The sequence below is a fragment of the Eumetopias jubatus genome, unplaced genomic scaffold, assembly GCF_037043125.1.
Source record: "Eumetopias jubatus isolate StellerSeaLion01/CBP00866 unplaced genomic scaffold, mEumJub1_p1.0 scaffold_10, whole genome shotgun sequence".
Classification (NCBI taxonomy): Eukaryota; Metazoa; Chordata; class Mammalia; order Carnivora; family Otariidae; genus Eumetopias; species Eumetopias jubatus.
This window is the reverse complement of record NW_028274816.1, coordinates 22,037,086-22,059,547: the sequence shown is the minus strand read 5'-3', so window position 1 is coordinate 22,059,547 and position 22,462 is coordinate 22,037,086. Positions and strand designations below refer to the sequence as shown.

The 22,462-nt window shown below is 51.3% G+C and overlaps 2 protein-coding genes across 4 annotated transcripts; both read right to left on the bottom strand.

Moving 5' to 3' along the window:
- Positions 1-808: 808 nt before the first annotated feature.
- Positions 809-16,226, bottom strand: NUTF2 (nuclear transport factor 2). Of its 3 annotated transcripts, XM_028095574.2 has the most exons (6): positions 15,813-16,226; positions 9,089-9,257; positions 5,692-5,819; positions 3,758-3,829; positions 3,575-3,673; positions 809-1,326 (listed from the first exon to the last, which is right to left on the bottom strand). In XM_028095574.2, exons 3-6 carry the CDS (start codon positions 5,788-5,790, stop codon positions 1,213-1,215), a joined length of 384 nt encoding a protein of 127 aa, XP_027951375.1. In that variant the 5' UTR covers positions 5,791-5,819; positions 9,089-9,257; positions 15,813-16,226; the 3' UTR covers positions 809-1,212. The 3 variants fall into 3 exon arrangements, with proteins under 3 accessions (XP_027951375.1, XP_027951367.1, XP_027951384.1); XM_028095566.2 differs by lacking the exon at positions 9,089-9,257 and having other exon boundaries at positions 15,813-16,223; XM_028095583.2 differs by lacking the exons at positions 9,089-9,257; positions 15,813-16,226 and adding an exon at positions 15,349-15,499.
- Positions 16,227-18,315: 2,089 nt separating this feature from the next.
- Positions 18,316-20,458, bottom strand: THAP11 (THAP domain containing 11). Its single transcript, XM_028097241.2, has one exon. The coding sequence runs from the start codon at positions 19,990-19,992 to the stop codon at positions 19,030-19,032; it is 963 nt and encodes a 320-aa protein (XP_027953042.2). The 5' UTR covers positions 19,993-20,458; the 3' UTR covers positions 18,316-19,029.
- Between the last annotated feature and the right edge of the window lie 2,004 nt (positions 20,459-22,462).

The following is a 22,462-nucleotide window of genomic DNA, read 5'->3' as shown; positions in this document are numbered from 1 at the left end:
TCTCTCCCCCAAAGTGAGAAGCAGAAACTGCCCCAATAGTTAAGATTTCCTGGGACTTGAAAACAATGTGAAGGTGTGTGTGTGTGGTGAGAGAGGAAGCAGGAGGCCTAGAGATGCCTTGCAGATGTCTGAGGGGTGAGAAATCCCAGAGCACAAATCCCTCAAACTCAGACTCCGATTGCCTACTTTCATAACTCTTAAGTCTATACTCCAACCCAACTGGGCCTGGCTCTGTGGGCAATGGAGGCTGGGCATTCTGGGCACTCACCTCTAGGCAATGATATCCAAAGCAGGTGGTACAAAATCTGAGCTGCCCTCTGCTTGGCTTGGGGTTTGTGGGGTACCCTGGATGTGATCCTAACCGTTCTGGGGGGTAGAACAGGACCCTCTCCCTCAAACCCTTGCTCATTTTATACAGGGTAGTTTTGCTGAGGCCTCAGTCCAGAGCACCTGAACCTGGTAAGTCACTTTCAGTGGGATTCTAGATCATCTCTATTACCAGAGCCCTGATCCTACCCAATGTAGGAGTCATCAGAACTGAGTGCAGAGGCTTCAGTGCAAAGGAAGCTTCGGGCTGGACCTGAGCTCTGTCTGCAGCTCAGTTTTCCAAGACCAGGGGGGCCGAGGTGGGGAATACTATGCCCTACAGGGCTTCTGAGAGAAGCTAGCTGGGAGTGCTGCTTCAGCAGTTTTCTCTTTGCAACAGGTATTGCTGAGTTGGGGGAGAAGTGGGAAGGTGAGACATGAAAGAGCCAATGGGGCAGGGTGATTACTGATGCCCAGCCAACTATTAAACTAATTAAAACAATTTAAACTGTTAAGAAAATTTTGTGGTTTTATTGTATCATGAGGCATTGAAACATCCGAACAAATCAATATCTGGGCGGTGAGGCAGCTGCTTTCTCCTTCACTTCTTTGGGTTACTAGAGCAACTTGTCAGTAGATTAAAAAAAAAAAAAAAAAAAAAGACAACCTTTTGCATTACTTAAGTCTTTCCAAGGCATGCGCTGGTACAACACAAACTTCTCCTGTCAGATGCAACTAGTCTAGCATCCAAACATCATGCACAATACCTCGGTAGCAGCGCACTGCGCCCGCTCCCGCCGCGGCCCTGCTCGTTTGTGTATGATATTTGGGGCATCTGGAGGAGTGTGAATAGTATCAGGAAGAGGAGGGAGGAGGAAACAGCATGAGTGCCTGGCTGGGAGGAGGTCAGCCAAAGTTGTGCAGGGCAAGCCTGAACATGTCATTGGTGCAAACCCAAGCATCGTTGATGTTCTTTAATAGGAACATCTGGTGGAACCCCATGATGGGGTCTTCATCAGCCTGTGAGGAGAAAGAAAATGATTCAGTTAGTGGGCCAAAGAACAGGAAGGCAGTTCAGTGGTAGGGGAACAGGACAAAAGAATGCTGACTTTGGGATCAGACCCTACTGTCTTGGACTTAAATTCCAGTATAGCCAAGGGATACTTGTGAATGTGAATTGATACAACATACTGGGCACACAGGGGCTATGGATGGCAGCTCACACTGCTGCATGCACTTAAACCGAGTAAGTCACCAGTTAGCTACTGCAACAGAGCAGAGAAAGTGCCTGCTCTGAGCTCATGTCTCTAGGCACAGTGATCAAATTTGAAAGACTTCTGCAGTGCTCACCACGGAACTTATAGTACCTAAAACTAAACAATCTTAGCGTCTGTCTGATTACTATGCCAGTTAGTCCAATTAGGAGAAACTACAGCTAATACTGACTGTGACCAGGTAGGTGAGAAAAGCCTCAAAACTGAGTTCACACTGTAATCATAGCTCTACAGAGCAAAAACAAAGCAATGCCACCAGGTGATGTTTCCTGTCATGTCATATATACAACATTTGCAACGAGAAAAGAAAGGCAAAACACCTTCAGCCAAACTGCAGAAGACCAGGATAAAGGCTAGTTACGGTAGGAGCCCCGTTAACCACCTCGGTCTCTAACACTGCGGGTTTTCTGGGAGTTATCATCAGCAAGAAGGCAAATCAATCTTCTGGGGTTCTGAGTTGGACAGAAACACCAGAATGAACCTGAAGCCAGGTAGGAATGGGCAAGGAATACTGACTCTAGCCTGGAAAGTAGGCACTGAGCCCCCTGGAGAGACCTCTTCACCCAAAAGGGCCTATTTGAGCACAAACGCTAGGCAGGTCATGTTGGGCAGGCAGGAAAAACTGACAGGAAAGTGCAGGCCAGAAGGTAGGTCCCTCTGGGTCCACAGGTCCATGGCAGAGGCCTAGAGGCTCCCTCTCTCCGCCATTGTATTTGACTCAGGAGGCCCCACTTAGCCTAGGGAGAAGGCATACAGACCTTCAGAGCCCCACGGTGACACAAGCCCAGGAGACTGGGACCTGGTCAAGGGACAACCAATTTGTCCTGCTTCGGGAAGGAGGAGAGGCTTTTTAGAAACTAAGAATCTGGCTTCAGTCAGCTGGAGCACAACGGGTAGGAGTTCCTGGGAGAGTTCTTGGGGGACTGAGGAGCTGAAAGCTTTGAAGAGGACAGGTCTTGAGAAAAAGAAAGGAAAGTGCAAAGAGAAGCCGGAGTTCCAGGAATCTGCTTTGCTCAGCAGGTGGAGGAGCCAGCAGCCAGCTCAAGCAGTGGCAGCATGGACTCCAGCAGATGACTGCGACTCAGCACCCAGCGGGCCCTCTGGGTCCACTGTCTACAGAAAGCCCACCTACACCTCAGGGCAGTGCAAAGGCCCAGTAGCTTGGCACCACAGCTCCACCCTGCTCCTATACCTCTTGTCCCTTTTCCAAAAAGGCTCTAGACCAGTACTCTCCAATAGTACTTTCTGTAACAACAGAAATCGTCTATGTCTGGGGGCACCTGGGTGGCTCAGTTGGTTAAGTGTCCGACTCGTAATTTCTGCTCAGGTCATGAACTCATGGGTCGTGAGACTGAGCCCCATGTCAGGCTCTGCGCTCACTGGGGAGTGTTCTGAAGATTTTCTCTTTCTCTCTCTCTCCCTTCCTCTGCCCCTCCCCCCACTCGCACACTCTAATAAATAATCTTAAAAAAAAAATTCTATGTCTGTGCTATCCAATAGGCAGCCACAAGGACTATGAGCACTTGAAAAATGGCTAGTTCAACAGAGAAACTCCAATTTAACTTTATTTCATTTTTTTTAAAGATTTTATTTATTTATTTGACAGAGAGAGACAGCCAGAGAGAGAACACAAGCAGGAATAGTGGGAGAGAGAGAAGCAGGCTTCCCACCAAGCAGGGAGCCCGACGCAGGGCTCGATCCCAGGACCCTGGGATACGACCCGAGCCGAAGGCAGACGTTCAACGACTGAGCCACCCAGGCGCCCCTAAGTTTATTTCATTTTAATTAATGTAATTAAAAATCACCATTAAAATCAAAATATAATTTAAAAATGTGACTAGTGGTTATTGTATTGAATTACACAGCTCTAGATGCTTTGGGTGTCCCTTGATAAGCAGGTCAAATCACAGAGAAGGCAAGGGTGCAGGGCTCTCTCCTCTGCCTGCCCACTCCTCCCTACCACCACCAGTATTATGAGGCAGCAGTACTGTTACCTTGAGCTGGCCCACAACCATGCTGATGATGCAGCTATCTGGCGTGGGCTGATGGTCCTGTGCCGTGATGCTGTGCTGGATTTTCTGGAACGGAAGGCTCTGCAAAAGAAACAGTGCGTGGTATGCTGTAGCCAGCAGGGCAGGAAAGTAGCTGCTGACAGCAGGGCCCTGGCTCTTACTTACAGACAACTTCTCCACAATGGCAGCTTTCCCCTGGAACTGCTGTCCTTCCCACGTAAGGCATGATGCGTCAATCTGAAAACCAGAAAACATGGGGTCAGGGCCTTATTTGAAAACAATGAGTCCAAGCCTCAGTTTCCTTATCTGTAAAGAAGGGAACTGAAGGTAGCTTCCATACTTTACACTATTAACAACCTCTTTAATTATACTCTATCTTCCCAGAGCCCAGGCTCTGAAACACTAAGAAAATACAAATGTATTTAGTAAGTTCGTTTCCCAGTTTTTATTCAAGAAGTTATATGGCCTCTGATATGCCTGAGCCCCCAGCTGACTATATGTGGCCAACACTCAGCCAAAAGTCATCCTGCTGTGTGGTCAGTCAGCACCAGTCCTAGAAAAGCCCATGAGAAATAACTTGGAAACAACCTATATTCATCACCATCTCTAGAGCTCAGGCCAAATTCTACTAAGGCCATTCCCATGGGGAACATCCATAGGGTCAGGGAAGGATGGAAGCTGACAAGGCCTCCCAAGGCCTAGTCTAGGACCCTCCCTTCCATCAACATGCAACCCACTAGCTTCCTCCCCTCCCCTCCAGATTTCCCCTGCCATAGCTTTCACGGGCAGAACTCAAAAGTGCCTCTACTGCTTACCAGCTATAACATTTGGCAAGTTACTTATTTTTCTGAATCTGTTTCCTGACCTTTATTTATATATTTTTGAAGACTTTATTTATTTGAAAGGGAGAGAGCTCGAGCACAAGCGTGGGGGGGGGGGCGCAGAGGGAGAGGGAGAGGCAGACTCCCCGCTGAGCAGGGAGCCCAATGCAGGGCTCAATCCCAGGACTCTGAGATCATGACCTGAACTGAAGGCAGACACTTTTTTTTTTTTAAAGATTTTATTTATTTATTTGACAGAGACACAGCGAGAGAGGGAACACAAGCAGGGGAAGTGGGAGTGTGAGAGGGAGAAGCAGGCTCCCCGCCGAGCAGGGAGCCCGATGCAGGGCTTGATCCCAGGACGCTGGGATCATGACCTGAGCCGAAGGCAGACGCTTAACGACTGAGCCACCCAGACACCCTGTGAAGGCAGACATTTAACCGACTGAGCCACACAGGTGCCCGTTTCCTGATCTTTAAAGGGGACATGTGCTGAGGATTATATGAAATGACACAGATAGGAGTAACTACTACACCAAGTAGTTCTCGGTGTATACGAACATCATTAAAATAACACCAAACAATGCCTACCTAGAAGCGTTTCTTAAAAGACACACCACCCTCTGGCGCCTGGGTGGCTCAGTCGGTTAAGTGTCTGCCTTCAGCTCAGGTCACAATCTCGGGGTCCTGGGATCAAGCCCCAAGTCGGGCTCCCTGCTCAGTGAGGAGTCTGCTTCTCACTCTCCCTCCGTACCCCCCTCAACTCATGCTGTCTCTCTCAAATAAATAAACAAAATCTTAAAAAGAAAAAAAAAAAAAGACACAACAGCCTCCCTGGACTAACCTCATTTATTTACCATGAGCATTCAGGGCCCTTTGGTCCCCAAAAGGAAGCTGGACTTAGGGCCTCCAGAAGAGCTCAGTTTTGCACTGATGATGCTCATAGCTGCCGCCTCCAGAGAGCACCACGAGCCCTAGCATCTGCCTGCTACTGCCCAAGCTGGAACCAGAGGCACTCCCAGGACCATGGGATGGCAAGCCCAGAACACCCTGCCAAGGATATCCGGATCCCTACTCTTACAGAAGATGACAGAAGGGAATGTGTAGAGCAGGTAGTTGGGGTAGGCCTCAGGCCCCCCGTCCCATGGACAGAAACTCAGATAGAAGGGTAGAGCCAAATCCAGTGAGGGCTGCTAGAATTTGTGAACTGGACAGCCTAGCCCAATATCTGAATTGATCCCCTGGAGTCCCACTCAGGCCCTAGAGCTGAAGACTTACATAAATTGCGCCTAGTTGGGTTCTGTCGTTATCAAATAACTGGTAGTAATGTTGAATGAAGCTGGATCCAATCTGCTCCCAAATTGGCTTGTCTCCCATTCTGGAGCGTCACCCGGCCTCGTTGAGACCTGCAAGATGAGCAAGACAGAGAGGGAAGTGTTGGTGCCAAGGGAGCAGGAGGTAGCCAGGTGCTGTTTCTTCACTGACCCCAACCCCTCCTGTCCTCCTTGAGCAGAAAATCCTTTGCTGAGGTCTGTATTCCCATGGAACATAGAGAAGCCCTGGGGAACTGGTAGGAGACCCCTCCCAATACAGACCAGTGCAGGGAGCCCAGAGGTGGACCCGACTCAGCCCTTCCTTTAAGGAGCTATGGATGATGAAACAAAGGGGTGCCAGGGATGTGAAGCACATAGGATGGGAGCTAAGGGTAGAGCCAAGACAAAGGAAAGTCAGAGCAAGCCCTTCAATGCTCAACCGGGGGTGCGGCTTTTAAGGAGGAGCTAACCGCACCACTCTCCCACATCCTTTCGTTTGATCCTCTCAACAACCTGCAAGGCCAGAGTTACTACTATTCTTCCCACTTTGCAGGTCAGAAACTACAGATGTCTGTGTGTGGAGTGTCTTCTATTGCAGTCCTCAGTCCCATCAACACTGCCCCAGGGCTATATTGGCAGGTGGAGGAAGACCCAGTGAGAGAGGGGGAGATGGTTCCTCAATGCCCCACTTGCAATAAAACAGCAAATGACCCTCCATTTTAGTGTTGGGAGCAGTTTACTTCTTTGAGCACTGGTAAATCTCTTCATTTCTTCATTGACAGGGTTACCCCTACCCACTTTCAGAGCTGCAGCTATGAGTTCAAAAGATCAGAGAGTAATACTGAGGGGTGTTGGGAGGGGAAATGGAGGCTATGAGGGGGAAACATGTCATCTCTCCATACCCCCCATCCCTGCACTGCCCCTGTTGGAAGGGGATTGCCCCCCTCTGATCTCTGAGGGGGAAGGGAGACCCCCCCTCACAGCTACAAACATCACAGCTCTGAGGGTCCTAGTTGGCAAACTTGAGCCCCAGATGAGAGCCACTCTGGCTTTGTTAGCCAGCACCCCCACCCAACAAGAAGCCCACATCTCACTGAAGGATCCCATGACGGCAGACTTTTATGTTGTTCTATAGTTGGGTCTGACTACCTCCCCATCTCCTGATAACAGGACTCTGAACCTAAGCGGTGTCAACCCTGGCAGACAACGATTAACTGTGGTGGAATATGATGTAAGTCACTACCCTAAGAAGGGCCTCAGCTTCCTCCTCTGTAAGGGGGTGGAACCCTGATGTTGCCAGTGGTTGTAAAGCCTCACTAAGGGAACCTGCTAGTTCGCTCCAGTTCCTATGACCTCACCCAACGCCAGAGGAGCCAGCTGGGATGGATAGTGTAGGGGAGGCAGTGGCTTATCCCCAATCCAGCCAATCTCCCGGCCTATGACCAATACTCTAGCCAATGAGGGGCCAGGAACATGAGCCAGCTTTATTTTAGGTCCCATAGGAGGTAGTAGCACTAAAAATAGGAGCTCAGTGCTGGGATGACTAAGAAATGTCCAGGAAAGTCTAAAACAAGTAGAAGAGAAAGCCTGGACCCAGCCACGCCTGCTACACAGGAACACAAGGTGTGTCCCACTTTATACTCTGCCAAGAAAAAAATCAACAAGTGGGAAAAGCATAGGATCAACAGCTAGTCTCAGCTGCTGTCTTGGTCACATTTCCAAGGGATCAGACTGTGGCTATACCCACTCCCCATCTCAAATCTCGGCCCCTTCCACCCTATTATTCACTATGTTTGGCTCACTCACTGTGGCCCAGCCCTACAGTATCTTACCCCAAGATGTCTTACTCAGCTCCCAAGAGCTCTGGGGCAAAGGGAAACCTGGAGGAATGGATGAGGGCCATCTCTCCCTCTGTCCACAGCAAGGTGGGGCAGCCCTCAGGGAAGGTCTTGGAGAAAGAGTATGCCTATTGAAAGAAAAAGCATAAGGAAGTGTCTGGACACATGAAAAGAGGTAAGGGCAGGAAACCAGGAAGCTGGAGATGAAGGGTGACAGGAAAAAAGGCTAAATAAAAGCTGATCCAAAGACAAAAGTGGTGCCATGTGGTAGGATAGTGATGTGGAGGAAATGTGGGGGTGTTTTTTCTTTTTTCAATATTGTTCTCAAGGTGTGATCCCTTGCCAATACGAAAACTACTCAGCACAAATAGCGATGGAGTGAAGAGGGTGGAGGGAAAAAGGGACAGAAGGGTACTCTGGTCTAGTGGGGCAGGGCAGGGCAGGGCAGGGCAGGGCAGGGCAGGGCAAAGTGGGCTTTCCTAAGCAATGAGACTGCTCAGGGCTCCCAGGAAGTGTGAGGAGGAACCTCCAAAACTATGTGGCTTGAGGCCGTTTCCAAGTAGGGTCCCTGAAGCCAATACCAACTTGGCTGGCCTGCCTGACCCTGTTTTGTTTATTTCCATGTAGTAATCATGACAGCCCTGTGGTCAGATCCCATTGTCATCCCACTTTACAGGTGGGAAAACAGGTTCAGCAATCTGCCTTGCCCCAAGGCCATCTAGTACATCAGTGCTAATACTGGGTCCCCTGGTCGAAGTCAGTGCTTTCTTCCTGCTAACTTTGTCCCTCAGCTCTAAACAACAAAGCTGGCCATGTCCCTTCTCTACAACAGCCTCACTTTTGGATTAAACCCTGAAGCTCCACAGGTGGCCATCCACACCTGTCCCTATCTCCCTACCATTCTCTCCTACCTTCATCCAGCCCCACACACAAACAGACCAGAACTCGCTGAGCACTTGCTCACGGGTTTTTGCCCCACCCCCACCCCATGAATCCCCTTGCTGGGATGTCCTCCCTCCCCCCATTTGCCTGGTCAGTTCCTGCTCTTCCTTCAATTCACTGTTCAGACTCCATCTATTTGGGTCCTCCTTCCCAGACTCAAATGTTGACCCCAACCCCATGTGCCAGGGCCTACTCCTCTGCCTAAACACAGTAGCTCTGGGCTAGGAGGATTCCAGTGTGGTTCTTGCCACACCCACTCCACCTGACCCCAATCCCCCAGCACAGTGTGTGGCTCAGCAAACTACAGGATTTACAGTTTCTGACTCCAAATTTCCCACAAGCTTTCAACTCATGGCTGGGAGGCAGCATTCCTGCATCCAGAAAAAGAAGCAGGGAGCAAAGCGCCACCCCCCCCATCCCCACGCAACACAGGAAGGGGTCTGGGCCAGGCTGGGAGGATGCTCCCCAGGATGGCCAGCAAGCCCTGACCTTGCTTCTAATACATATACTGCAGAAAGAACAGTCTGAAAAGAAAAATGCCAAGGCTCAGAAGCAGCCTCACATCAGATTTTGGGGACTGACCTTCATGACGGCTTCTCCTACAGTTCTTCCAAGAGGGCTGCTGACCACGCCATCTCCTGCTTCACCCCAACAGTCCGCAGGCTGACTGAGGCCAGGCTCCTCGAGGAGCAGAAATGACCTTGATGACCTCTCGCCCACTGAGCATCAGCCTTCACTGACCTTTAGGTCTCTGTGGGTGCAAAGACCCTCTAAGAATGTCTCAAAAACTGTGGCCCTCTCCCAATAAATTTGCACAGAGGTAGAGATGCCCCAGCCTTGTGAATAATTTCGAGTTGTTCACACTCCCTGAGGTTCAGCCACAGACCCCAGGTTAAAACTTCTTGCCCAGAAGACCCCATTAGACAACAGAAAAATTTCATTTTTATCCTCAAATTCTGGGTGTTTCCAGTGACAAAACTTAAATAGCAGTGTCCAGCTGATAACACGTCAATTTTCACTAATACGTATTAGACACAAAAATGTGCTAAGAGCTCTCCCTATGTGCATTTGCTCCTAATACCCTGTGAATCAACTCCCACATTACACTGCAGCACAACGAAGCTCAGAAAGGTTAGCTCACTCACGCAAGGCCATGAGCCTAATGGATGGTGGAACTAGACGGAACCAGGTTTAGCGGACTCCAGGGCCAAGCCCCCCAGACAATAGGTCAGACATAAAAATGAGCAGACCACACCAGTGAGAGAAGTGCTCCTGCGCAAGTAAGGCTGAAGTCCTGACCTCTAACCCTGACTCTGTCAGAGAGGGGCAAGACAGAACTGAACCAAGGCTTCTGCCTCCAAACAAAGGGACCAGGCAGATTTCCACACCAAACCCAACAATAGGCGTTTTCATGGGGGATGATCTCACAGTTTTCCCAAACCCGCAAAGTCACAGCTCAGTTCTACCATCTCAGCAAATCAGAGATAGATCCTGGCCTAGCTAAGCCTGGGGCAGGGATGGGGGCAGGACAGTGATGGGGAAGAAGATGTTACAAACTCCAGAAAATACACAAAAAGACCCATGCTTGTCTTTTCTCAAGCACCCATCACCAAGGCCTGCAGGGAATGCTAGCAGATATGCTGAGCTTCTAGTGGGATCCCTGAAATCAGCATCAACCATGGCCATTACCCTCACATGCCCTATGGCCCTCAAATGTTTCCAGTGACTTCCCTTTCTATTCTCCATTGACGGTCTCAACTACTTAGCCTGCCTTCAAGGCCCCCGGGGTGACCTGCCCTCCTGGCTGTCCAACCTCATCTCCTGCCACCCCCCCTCCCTGCTCCTCTACAGCCACTCAGGGTATTTCCCTGTTTCTGGAACATGCTGAGCCTCTTCTCACCCAAGGGCTTTGCAACTGTTTATCCTTCTACCTGGATCACTATTCTCCCTGGATCTTCATGTATCTGGCTCCTTGTCACATATGTGTCAGCTCAAATGTCACCTCCTCACAGACACCTTCTCTGATCACTCAGTCTAAAATAACTGCCCAGCTACTCATCTCACCATCTTTTGTTTTCTTAGCACTTATCACTGCATGAAATAGTTACATTTAACATATTTGTTTATGATCTGTCTCCCTGACCTAGGCAGCCCTGTCCCTGTGGTGCCTGGCTTAGCCCTTCTTCTCTGGAGGAGTGAATTCTGGACAAACCCTGCTGAATTTAAGTGGCCAAGCGACCCACTTCCCCTTTACCTACACCTTCTGTCCAACTCATCAGGAAACAACCCTTTGTCATCAGTCACCTGTCTGTCTGAGGGTGTGACAAGTGGGGCTTGGCCCAACCCCCTCTCATTTTCAAGGCTGTGGTCACCTGAGGGACAGCTGTGGCTCAACAGCAGGCACACAACCACACCCTCAAGGTCTGACCTCTAGCCTACTCCTCCTCTCCCTCATTGTATGACCCTCTGACCCTGTCTCCTCACCAGTAATTATGGGGATGTTGGGGCTAATCAACTGAGAGTATAAAGCAACACCCAGTAGCAAGGAGTCAGTCAGGTCCTAAGTGAAGCTCCAGGTCAAGAACTAGAAAAAAGGTGGTTATCTCAGCCTCCTGCAAGGATACCACATCATGGAGTAGCCTCGACACAGGACTGGCAACTGCCTAGTCCATCACTCTCCTGCCTGAAGTCTGGAGAGCAATCAGCCAAGGTCTGGTGCCCGAATAGCTGGCCGGGACAGAACCCTTTCCTGGGGCAGACCCAAGGCCTAGGTGCCCCCAGCACCCCGAGGGCCTTTTCCTCCTCTTCTGTCTGGAGGAGGGATCCAGAGCTTTTGGGTTGCCCTGGCTAGCTCAGAAGTTGAACCTTGAGACCTGCATTCTGGTCTTTCTGCTCTGTACTTAGTCCATGAGTAGCCTCCCTTTCCCATATCACTCAGAGATCTCTGGGGCCCCTGTCCTAGACGGCTCCCATCCATGAACTGAACCCCAGGTTATGAAATTGCTGACCAGGTATATATGGACTTGGCTCCCCAGTTGGGCCTGAAGCCCCTAAGTGACCACCCCCATGGTCTGCTACAACCATGCCTGACGAATACTGTCATGACACTCCAAGACTAAGGTGAGCAGAGGAATGAAGGGATGAACATGGAGTCCCCAGGGTGCTGAACTGCCTTCTCTGTAAGCCAAACAGTTACATGTGCTCTCTCATTTGAGCCTCACAGCTGTAAAGCTAGTGTGATTATCATCATTTTCTAGATGAGGAAACCAAAATTCCAAGAGGTTAAGAAAGAATTCAAGATGACACAAGGCCACTGGTATAGCCAGCATTAAAATGTCCACTAAAATGGCCTGGACTGGACAGCTGAGAGCCAACGTCAGGTAGCAGAAAGTGTAGAGGTAACAAATGAGATGGTGAGGAATGGAGCCTAGGCCTTTTCTTACCCTCTGAAATCAGCAAGTTCTATGCCTCTCAGAAAGCCCCTGAGTGCATGCTCGGCTGGTCAAAGCAGGACTACACCATAGAGACTAGTGAGAACTTGCATTTGCCTAGGTCTGAAATCACCTCTGCCAGTGAAACCAATGTCTCTACACATAGACATCACTCCAGGGGGCAGCAGTCTCTGCCCGGTGAGACCCAGTGGCTCTGATGAAGTATGCAAGGCTTTGAGAAACAATCATTCCATAATTTCCCCAGTTTACTGAAGCAAGCGGCCCTGAGTTCCCTGGCAAGTCAAATACACCCGCCTCATGAGGGGGAGGTTCTCCTCCTCTGGGGTAGGCCCCTCTCTAGTCTTGGGGCTTAGGGAGCTGGCACATAGGTACCAGCAACATATAAGGACTCGATATTAATACTTTGCTAAGGGTAAAAGGCAACCTTAGCCCAACCCCCAGGATCCTGTAAGTCTACTTTAACATATAAAAATTCTTTTAGGGGTGCCTGGGTAGCTCAGTCGGTTAAGTGTCTGCCTTTGGTTCAGGTCATGATCTCAGGGTCCTGGATGGAGCCCTGCATGGGGCTCTCTGCTCAGTGGGGAGCCTGCTTCTCCCTCCCTCTCCCTCCACTGCTCCCCCTGCTTGTTCTCTCTTTCTGTCAAATAAATAAATAAATAAAATCTTAAAAATAAAAACAAAAACAAAATCTTTCAAAAAAAAAGAACAAATTAAACTAAAAAAAAAAAATCGAAAAAGCAAAAACCTCCATCAGGAGGTTCAACTCAACCCCAACCCATTAGAAATCCTGCTCAACTTTCTTTTTTCTTTTTTTTTTTTTTAATTTTAAAAGGCTCACTAACCACCTTTCTTCTTCAGTGCTCTGATCATTGCAAAGCCTCTCTTCTGCACAGGGCAGAAGGTCCCTTCAACTCAGCCCTAAGTACATAATAACAACATTACTCCTTTCCCCAGCACCAGGACTGGGTAGGATTCATTCTTCTACCTTCAGCCTCGGTCCAGAGCCTAACACACAAAAAGGGCCAAAGAATGGTTGCTGAATAATACTAATCATTGGTGGAAAAGGAAAAGAAAAAAAAAATTCCAAGCAAGATACTAATGCCGCAGTTAAAGGAATCCTAGAATACTTTTTATACAAGTGCCTTCCAGTTCTTTTTTTTTTTTAAGATTTTATTTATTTATTTGACAGAGAGAGACACAGTGAGAGAGGGAACACAAGCAGGGGAGTGCAGGGAGGGAGAAGTAGGCTCCCCTCTGAGCAGGGAGCCCAATGCAGTGCTCGATCCCAGGACCCTGGGATCATGACCTGAGCTGAAGGCAGATGCTTAACCGACTGAGCCACCCAGGCGCCCCGTGCCTTCCAGTTCTTAAATTTGAGAATTCTGTGTCATTCTTAAACCATTCATGCCACCCCAACCCACCAACTGCAAAGATAGCAGAATAAAGTGAGATATAGCTTGGAGAGAAGTACAGTCCATGTCAGTAAAGGACCTACTGTTGAGCTTTTTGAGAACCCAGGCACCCCATACCCCGCCATGCTTATGCAGCCACATTTCGACTGCCCCATACCAGACCCCACTTCCAAGTCAGCCCTACATGAATAGAAGGTGCGGACAGATTCTGAAGAACCTCAGGATTCTTCACTTATCTCTGAGATACAGATGGCCTGCCAAGTTCCAGAAAGGTAAAGGACTTCGGGGGGTCAGGATGCCTACCAATGGCTAGCTAAGCCCAGACACAGAAGTTCTAGAAAACTTCTAGGGTTGGAATGAGAAGGAGAAACCAGAATTCCTCCTACTCCTGACACCGCTGCCAGTGGTGAAGGAACAGTATCAAAAAAGAACAGTATCTTTTTGACCTTGAAGGAACCATGGTCATCAAGTCAAGCCTTGGAATGTGCAAACTAATCCATAGATATAAGCCTAGCTCAACTGAAACCTGTGTCCTAGACAGAACCAATCCTGACAATCTAGAGAGGGTCTTCAAATAACTGCTTCTAACACTAGGAGATTCCATCACAGGGATCCTATGTATGTCCTGTGGGCAGTCCCTCCTTGTTGCCTATCTCTACCAGGAAACCAGACCCTTCTAAGCCTGCTGAATGAACCTGACTTCCACGTGCTTACGGGCCAAGATGTGGACAAGGAGGTTTGAGTTCAGAGAGAACGGAAGTGCTGCTTAGGAGATCTAGACAGATCTTTGCCTATCCTCCTCAATCAGAGAGAATGACTAGACAGAGCCGGAAAAGGAAAACTTCCAATGACCAGAAAAACATCACCTGGGGAAATACTCAAGGAAAAAAAAAAAGTCCAGGGGTGGCGGCTTTCGGCATCATGGGCCTAACTCAACTTTCCTAGGAGACCTGCTTGCTGCTGAGGCCAGGCCTGCAGAGACTTAGCTGCTGCTTTAATCCTTGCAAGAACTATGGCTCAGAAGCTGTCCTGGGTCAGAGGAATCAAGGAATCGACAAGCTGTTTCTTCCCCAAATCCCAAGGTTCTCTCTGGACTGGTCCCCTAATACATCATCAATCAATGAGAAATGCCTTTACAAAGCCCCTCAGAAGACTACTCTAAGGCTAGATACTCCTCTTCTCCCAGGACTCAAAGGGATCGCTGGAGCCATCATTGAAGGTAATTTCCCAAGGCTCAACCAGCCTCTTGCCTGTACAGGTTACTCCAACCTGTACAGGTTACTCCGGAAGTGAGCAAGCAAGTGAGGGAAGTCTGTCTGCAGCTTTCAGCTTCAGTTATCTCATCCAGGCTTCAGAAGGGCCGCAAAGAGTCTGAATCTGAGCCCCACTGCCCAAATGTGCCCCACCACCAGTCTCTTGTTTGGCACTGGGCTCATGGTCCTCAGGCCTGGATTCTACTTTCCCCTCCACTAAACCTCACGTTATCACCACCATTCTCCTGGAATCATTCTCCTCTGTGGGAGGAGGGCGGATGACTCTGGGAAGGGCAGATGTGAGGCTGAGGCTGCGCCGGAGTTCTAATAACGTGTTGGGGGATCACACATCCAACCTCACCTCCTTGGCTTCCTTCCTCCCCTCCTCCACTAACTCGGCCGCCCAACCCACCCACCGCTGGGGCCTGGTCCCCCGATAGAAGGGCGGGGTCTGAGCCTACCAGTCCGGAGCCGCTCATCTCATCAGGCCAGATCCTCCAAGGCTGGCGGGGGGTGAAGTCCCATGTGGAGCCCCCTCCCGCCCCAGATTCCCTGACCTGCCCTCCACGCAGAAACCTACGCATGAATTCCAGAGTGGGAGTTAGGTTTTGTGCACTCCCAACGGGCAGACAAGCGGGGGAGAGTTCACCTACATCCTAGCCTGGCTATGGTCGGGAACCGGGTGAGAGTCCTAATCCCGGGCTGCGGCAGGAAAGCGCCCTTACCCAATGCTGACTCCGGAGCGAGCCGGGTGGCGCTTGCCCATCCCCGGATCCTTCGCTGGCGGGTGGCAGGACGTGGGGCTGGGGTCGTCCCGCTAGCCTGCCTGCAGAGCTTGCGGGACTCGGGCAGGCCGGGCTAGGCCAGACGGGGCGGGGCCCGGAGAGCCCCATCCGGGTGGTCTGGACCAGAGAAAAAAAGGCCCGGCCGCCGCGCAGTCCGATGCACCCGCCATGGACACGATAGCCGGATAGGCGCCTGGCTGTCTCTCTCTGTGTTCCCCCCGGCCGCCGCCTCAGAGGACCGGCGGGAGGCGGAGCCGCGCGCGACACATGGCCCCGTCCCCGCGCGGCTTCGGGCCGCCGGTGTTGCGGGGGCGCCCGGAGACTGGCAGCGGAGGCTCCAAGCGGCCCAGAGCGCGGCTCCAGCGGCCCAGCCCCCGCCCCGGCGCGCTAGCCCCGACACTCACCCGAGGGGCTGGCACGATGGCGGCAGCGGCGGCGGCGGCAACCCAGCGCGGTCTGCGACCGACTGTCCCTTCCCCCCTGCCCTCCCTCGCCACCCCGCTGCACTCTGGGAAACGCAGTCCCCCGGAGCTCCTTTCTGGCATAGATGTGCCAGGAGAAAACTACAGTTCCCGGTGTGCTATGCGCCGAGGACCGGCCACGGCCCGCAGCGCGGGAGGTGAGGCTAAGCTGGGGAGGGAGGCTACCAGGGCGAGCCCCTGAGAATTGTGGTCTAGTGGAAGCCTCTGGAACACCCGAGGTTGGCGCCAGGCAAGGTTCAAGGCTCAGTTGTCGCCAGGTCCCAGCTGGTCCGGCCCCGCCCAGGTTGCGCCGTGGTTTGGAGCAGGCCCCGCCTCCGTGGGACTCCGGCCTGGCCCCAAGCAGGCCCAGACACCCCTCCTGGGGCCCCTGGGCTGTTTCCGCTCCCGAACTCTCCTCCCCTTTGGTGCTCTAGCCACCCCCCCACCCCCACCCCCGCCCTTTGACTCTTCCGAGCAGTGCTCTAAAGCCAGCCAGGGCGGAACCCATGGTGTGTGCTGTCCAAACATTTCATGTGCCCTGCCCGACCCAAAGCTGGTTTCGAGCAGTCGAGGCTTTCCTTTAGGCTGGAGACTCAAATGCTCAAGTGGGGCTCGGCTGGAGACATGATTACCCTTACACTTGTACAGTTGGGGGTCTCCAAAACATTCTCATAAGTTTTTTATTTTTGCACCAGGCAGGGCAGCTAAGAGTTTCATTTTTATTAACGAGAAAAGCGAACTGGCTCACCCAAACTTTCCCTGTGATTGAAGCGACCAGATTGTCAATAATCTCTGTCCCACCCCTTGCCCTTTCATCACCCATTTTCATCGTTTCTTGGGCAATGCAAACATTTGAAATAAGGCCTGTGTCTAAGTCAGGCCTGTTGGGGAAATGCTCTACAGCCAACCCAGGTGGACCACAGGTAAGGGAAATATCATCCTGGCAGCTCCATGCTTTCCCTCCTAGCCAGAGATCTCAGTATTCCTGTTCTTCCATAAGTTTTGAACCTTCACCAGTACACACACACACTTCCTGTTCTTCCATAAGTTTTGCACCTTCACCAATACACACACACACACTCACTTGCTGGGGACAGCTGGTAAGACCAGGTCTGCACTGCCTTGCCTGACTAGATGCTCATTCCTTAGCCAGTGAGAACTCTGCATTGTCCTGTTTGTGGTGCATCTGGGACCTCCCTTGTTCTGTCATTCCCCCACCCCCAAAAAGCTAAAACTCGAGATAGATTGTATGCACATAACCCCCAGACACCAGAGTCTTGGCCAGAGCCTGGCCCTCACCTGTCCTGGGAGCGCTGCTGAGAGGTCCAAGTGAGCCAAAACAGAAACAGTGAGTCTTCAACAAACAGGAGCTAGGATACACTAAACAGCATAGACCAAGCCTGGAAAAGCCCTCACTCCTAGTGGAGAGTGGAGACTGACAGAGTGGCTTAATAGCTGCCCACAAAGGGCTTCAGTCCCAGCTGGCCTGGAAGGGGCAATGCTGTGCATCCACCACCTTATTTACGATTAGCCAGAACTAACGCTAGGAAGGCAGAGATCCAATCCTTTCCCCAGCCAGGCACCTGTACAACCTATACTCCACCCGTCTTAAAACCAGAGACTTGTTTCTCAAGTCAGTGCCAAGGGCCAAGAGGAGAGCAGAGACTAGAGAAACAGTTGTCATTTCAGTTCAGACACAGGGAAAGCCCCCAGGGAAGTGGCCTTTTCTAAAGTAAGAGAAGGAAGTCATGTTTTATGGACCCCAGGAAGTATCCATTTGTGCCCGAACACCGTAGTAAATAGGGCTAGCTTTAAAGGCTTGCCTTGGCCCATTGGCTTTGAGCTAAGTTATTTGGACCTATAGATAAAAATGTCACCTCACCCCTACCTTATCTAAAGAATAGAAACAGCCAAGAAATGAGTCAAGGGGTCACAAATCCCAACTCCTCCACAATAACATCCCAAGGCCAAGTTATCTGTACAAGAGTTCTTATGTGTGCGGGAAGCATGGCTGGTTCCAGCTGTGATCTTCACTAAGTAACTGCACGCCCATGCGTGCCACTGTACTAGGGCTAAAATGGTGAGTGAAATTCAACCGCAGCTGAAAATTCATGAGGAATTCAAAACTCTCAAGAGAAGTGAGCAGTCACAACTTGGTTTAGTTCTCAGTTGCTCCTTCTCCTAACCCACAGCAAACTGGGACCATTTGGTGCAGTTTCTAAACTCTTTGGAGCGAGCTGGGCCAGGAACTCTGTGAGATCCTTATGAAGCCAGGGTCCATGTGCTCAGGGCCCCTTTATGGACAAGCATGGTCACTGAACCATTTCTATTCTCAGGATCAGCCTCTCCTTGAGATCTAAGGTAGAGGCCTGTTGGGAGGTCTATTTCCCCACCTTTCAGGGATACTGAAATGAGTCTTTATAAAAATAAAATGATGAAACCCAAATTAAAACCTTACTTTCTGTTTAATTCGTTTTGCCAAACAAACACAGTGAAAACTTTAGTCTGACTAATTGTACAGAAAATAGAATTTGTAACCAGTAGCAAACATAACAGGATAAACCTAAGTCCCTGGCAAGCTGGATCTTCATCAGCAGGTCACCTAGATCCCCTTGTAGATGGCCTCCTGGGGAGGGAGGTCCTTATAGGCAGAGGCACAGATCTGCCAGTCCCCATTAGAATCACAGGCTGCACCTGGGAAGGAAAAGCACGAAAAGGAGAACTGATGTTACTTGGATCTCTTATCACTACACACGGAAGAGTTGTCTCAATGCTGGCCAACCTCAAGGTGTTGTCTTCCCAAACCCATAGTCTTGGGCATCCGACCTGCATCCTGAGTGGGTAATTTTCAAGTTCAGTGGTTCTGAAGCCTCTGCTTAACCAGAACCTGCAACATAAACTGGGGGTGAGGTGGGGAGTGGGGGATAAAGTCATAATTGCTGGTGTCACCTGTACAGAGTCTGAGGTCCCAGACTTCAGGACCTTGCTTCAGGAGAAAACAAGACAGGGTGCCAGGTCACCAGCAAGAGAGTCCAGCTGCCCTAAGCTTCAGTACTGTCAACCAGTGCCCCAGGATTATAGGGGAGTTCAACAGCAGCGGCCTAAGGTCCCTGTAGGCTGAGAGGGGTCCAGGAGTCCAGCAAGCCGAAGGGGGACCCATTCACATTCCGTGCTTCTTTCGGATGACAGCCATGGCCAGCAGCCGATCCTTCTCACGGAGTTCTTCTCGTAGCTTGGCCTCGGTGAGACGCAGGTGGCGGATGCTACCTTTCATCTCCTTCATCTTCACCTCCATCAGCGCCAGGATGTCCCGCTGCTCGTTAAGCTTGCGCAGGAGCTCCTCCTCCGTGGTCCCTGACGACAAGGAGTATGAGTGATCGGAGCCAGTATCAGGGAAGCCCTCTTCCCCCACCACCACCAACTGGGGACCCATAGGGCACTCTGCGGCCTCCAGCCCTGCCGTAGCAGCCTCTAGCTCCGACGCGGCGGCTGCGGCGGCTGCGCCCTCTGCAGCGGCGAACTCCACTTGCACGGTCAGGTCGATGGGTTTCACGTCTTCGCCGGTGGGAGTGGTGGGCGCTGGGGGCACGGACCCCGAGGCCTGGCTGCTGTCTACAGCGGCCTGAAGGGTGAGGAGCACAGCAGCAGAGGCAGACACCAGGTTCGGCTGCAGCTGGGAGGCCTGGGCAGTGGAGGCTGACGGCTGCTGCTGCTGCTGCTGCTGCTGCTGTTGCTGCTGCTGCTGCTGCTGCTGCTGCTGCTGTTGCTGCTGCTGTTGTTGCTGCTGCTGCTGCTGTTGCTGCTGCTGCTGCTGCCTGCGGCGGGCGGCTGCGGCCCCCGCGGGTCTGCGTGCTACTTTGCGCTCGTTGACGCCGCGCAGCGGGAAGATGGTGGGGACGCGCACCGTGTAGGTCTTGCGTCCGCCCTGGAAGTGGACGCTGCAGAGACGATGGCCCGTGGTGGGCTGGAAGGTGGAGAAGCACCCACTGACGCCAGCACGGGACACGTTCTTGAGCCACAGGCGCCTCAGTTCGGCGTCCTTGGGAAACGTGTAGAAGTGCAGCGCCTTGTCCCGGTGCGAGTTGTTGTAGCAGCCCGGCACGCAGCACGTAAAGCCTGGCATGGCTGCGCCGCGCGGCCCGCCTCGGCCCGGCCCACCGGCCTCCTGAGCCCTTCGACGGCCCGGTCTGTCTGCCGCCGCCCGCCCCTCGACGGGCGGCGCCGCGCGGGGCCTTTAGGCGGCCTCCCACTACTGCCGCCCGACGCGGCCGGCCCGGCCCGGCGCCCCGTGCCCAGAATACGCTTCCCGCCGGCCCGCGCTGCGCCGCCCGCCCGGCCGCCCGCCTGCGCTCCGGAGTCGGCCCCGGGGACGCCGCGAAGGACCGCCTGGGAAGAAGGACTACGCCCCCCACAATGCACCGCGCCAGAAGCTGCTCACTTCCGGAGCGGGGGCGCGATGATTCCGGCAGCTTTCCAGGGCACCGTGACAACCCACGCAGAACAGATTCTTACCCCCGCCCGGCTTATCCCCGGCCGACTATAGAGGCATATTCGGTTGGAACGCTGTCGCCTGGACCGCCCTTCACAAGGACCCGGAATCCTGATGAGGTCTGGCGGCGTACGCCTCTGTAGTGCGCAAGCGCCTTGGGCGTTTGCTTACGGAAACTACAAATCCCGCAATGCCGTGCGCTGAACTCGGCGGCTGCGGCCTGGGGCGCCGCCTAAAGGAGAGGTCCTGTTACAGGGGGACTAGGATTTGGGTGAGGTTGTGTGTCAGCCGGAAGCGCTTCCCCAATCCTGGGGCCTGTGAGTCGATGGCATTCCCGCGGGGACTGGGTGGGGAACCTCAGCTTCAGTGCCCAGAAAGACTTCAGGAGCCCCTTTCTCTGCGTTGAGGACTCGCTTAATTCAGCCGTGGCTTGAGTTGACTCACTTACCTAAACACAGTCACCAGTAGGTGCCTACTGTGTGGCCGGTACAGTGCAGTGAGTTGGGAACTTGCTAAAAGGAGGTCGACCTGACTACCTTGAGGGTTGAGGGTCCGACTTTTGGATAATAGATGTAAATGCACCCGAATGGATGTCTAATCACAGAAATAAATGCTACAGACTAATGAACAGGACAGAGGAGAAAATGGGACTTGGAGGCCAAGAAAGAAAAAAAATGGTGAAAAGCTTGAGTGAGGAGGGAGTAGCTGGTCCTGAGGAAAGAACTAGGCTAGGTCCTCAAAGAGCCTGGAAGAGGACAGGCAGGGTAGTTGAAGCGCTGAAAGATACCAAACTGGGCTAAGTTAAAAGATTCGGGATTTAATTCTGCAGACGACTGGGAGCTGTTGAAGAGTGTTGAACCAGAGGATGGACAGAATTTGGATTGTAACAAGACACCTTCCCAATCCCCGACTTCTATGGAAAAAACGTTCTGAAGGGCAAGAGAGGCTTTGGAAAACCAGGGGAAGGCCTGGCAGTTGTTCCGGGGATCTACCTGCTAGCCCTCCTTTGCTGAGTTCCTCCTTTCTCCCACTTCCTGCCTTCACCCCTTCTCCAGACTCTCCCTTCACATTTTTTTTTCCTCCTGATTACAGACCATGGGTATGAAATTGAAGCCTAGTATATGCTATTTCTAATTATTTGACATAAAAACAAAAAAAGACCTGGCAATTTAAAAGCTTGTGAAAGAAAAAATATAACACCCCAAGTTAACTGTTACTTTTTATTTTTTTTAAGTGCTTTATTATAAAAGGAACCATACTTAAAATGTTTTGGGGAGGGGCGCCTGGGTGGCTCAGATGGTTAAGCGTCTGCCTTTGGCTCAGGTCATGATCCCAGGGTGCTGGGATCGAGTCCCGCATCGGGCTCCCTGCTGGGCGGGGAGCCTGCCTCTCCCTCTGCCTCTGCCTCTCTCTCTCTCTGACTCTCATGAATAAATAAATAAAACATTTAAAAAAGTGTTTTGGAGGGCGCCTGGGTGGCTCAGTTGGTTAAGCGACTGCCTTTGGCTCAGGTCATGATCCTGGAGTCCCGGGATCGAGTCCCGCATCGGGCTCCCTGCTCAGCAGGGAGTCTGCTTCTCCCTCTGACCCTCTTCCCTCTTGTGCTGTCTCTCATTCTCTCTCTCTCAAATAAATAAATAAAGTCTTTAAAAAAATAAAAAAAATGTTTTGGGAAAATACAGGACAATGGGAAGTGCACTATTTGTCTAATCCCAACATCACCATTGCATTTTCTATTTACAATTAATGTGCTCCATGGTTATTGGCATGGGCTTCACAGACCCATAACAGGAAAAAGTCCCATTCCTCCTGGCCTATGCAGCTGAGATCCACAGCTTGAACCCCTTCAAACTCAGAAATGCAGTCCATGGTGAAAGAAGTGCATATACAATAGTTAAAACATGAATACACACTGTTATATGATTAAATGTTTATAAAATGTGTGCAGTAGGGACAAAATTAAGCAAAAGATCATTGTTATTTGTTATTTTGTATTTTCATTGTCATACTATTACTGATAGAGTTCTGTTCCTCCCTGTCTCAAAATCTACCTTACAAAACATATTAATGAGAGATCAAATTTATATAATTTCTTCATGTACAG

Bases quoted from the DNA above. Each gene is read 5' to 3' on its own strand.
- NUTF2 (XM_028095574.2), bottom strand. From the start codon at position 5,790: ATGGGAGACAAGCCAATTTGGGAGCAGATTGGATCCAGCTTCATTCAA. The intron at 3,830-5,691 runs GTAAGTCTTCAG...TCTGGTTTTCAG, and splicing joins CCCAACTAGGCGCAATTTAT to ATTGACGCATCATGCCTTAC. The intron at 1,327-3,574 runs GTAACAGTACTG...TTCTCCTCACAG, and splicing joins TGGTTGTGGGCCAGCTCAAG to GCTGATGAAGACCCCATCAT.
- THAP11 (XM_028097241.2), bottom strand. From the start codon at position 19,992: ATGCCAGGCTTTACGTGCTGCGTGCCGGGCTGCTACAACAACTCGCAC.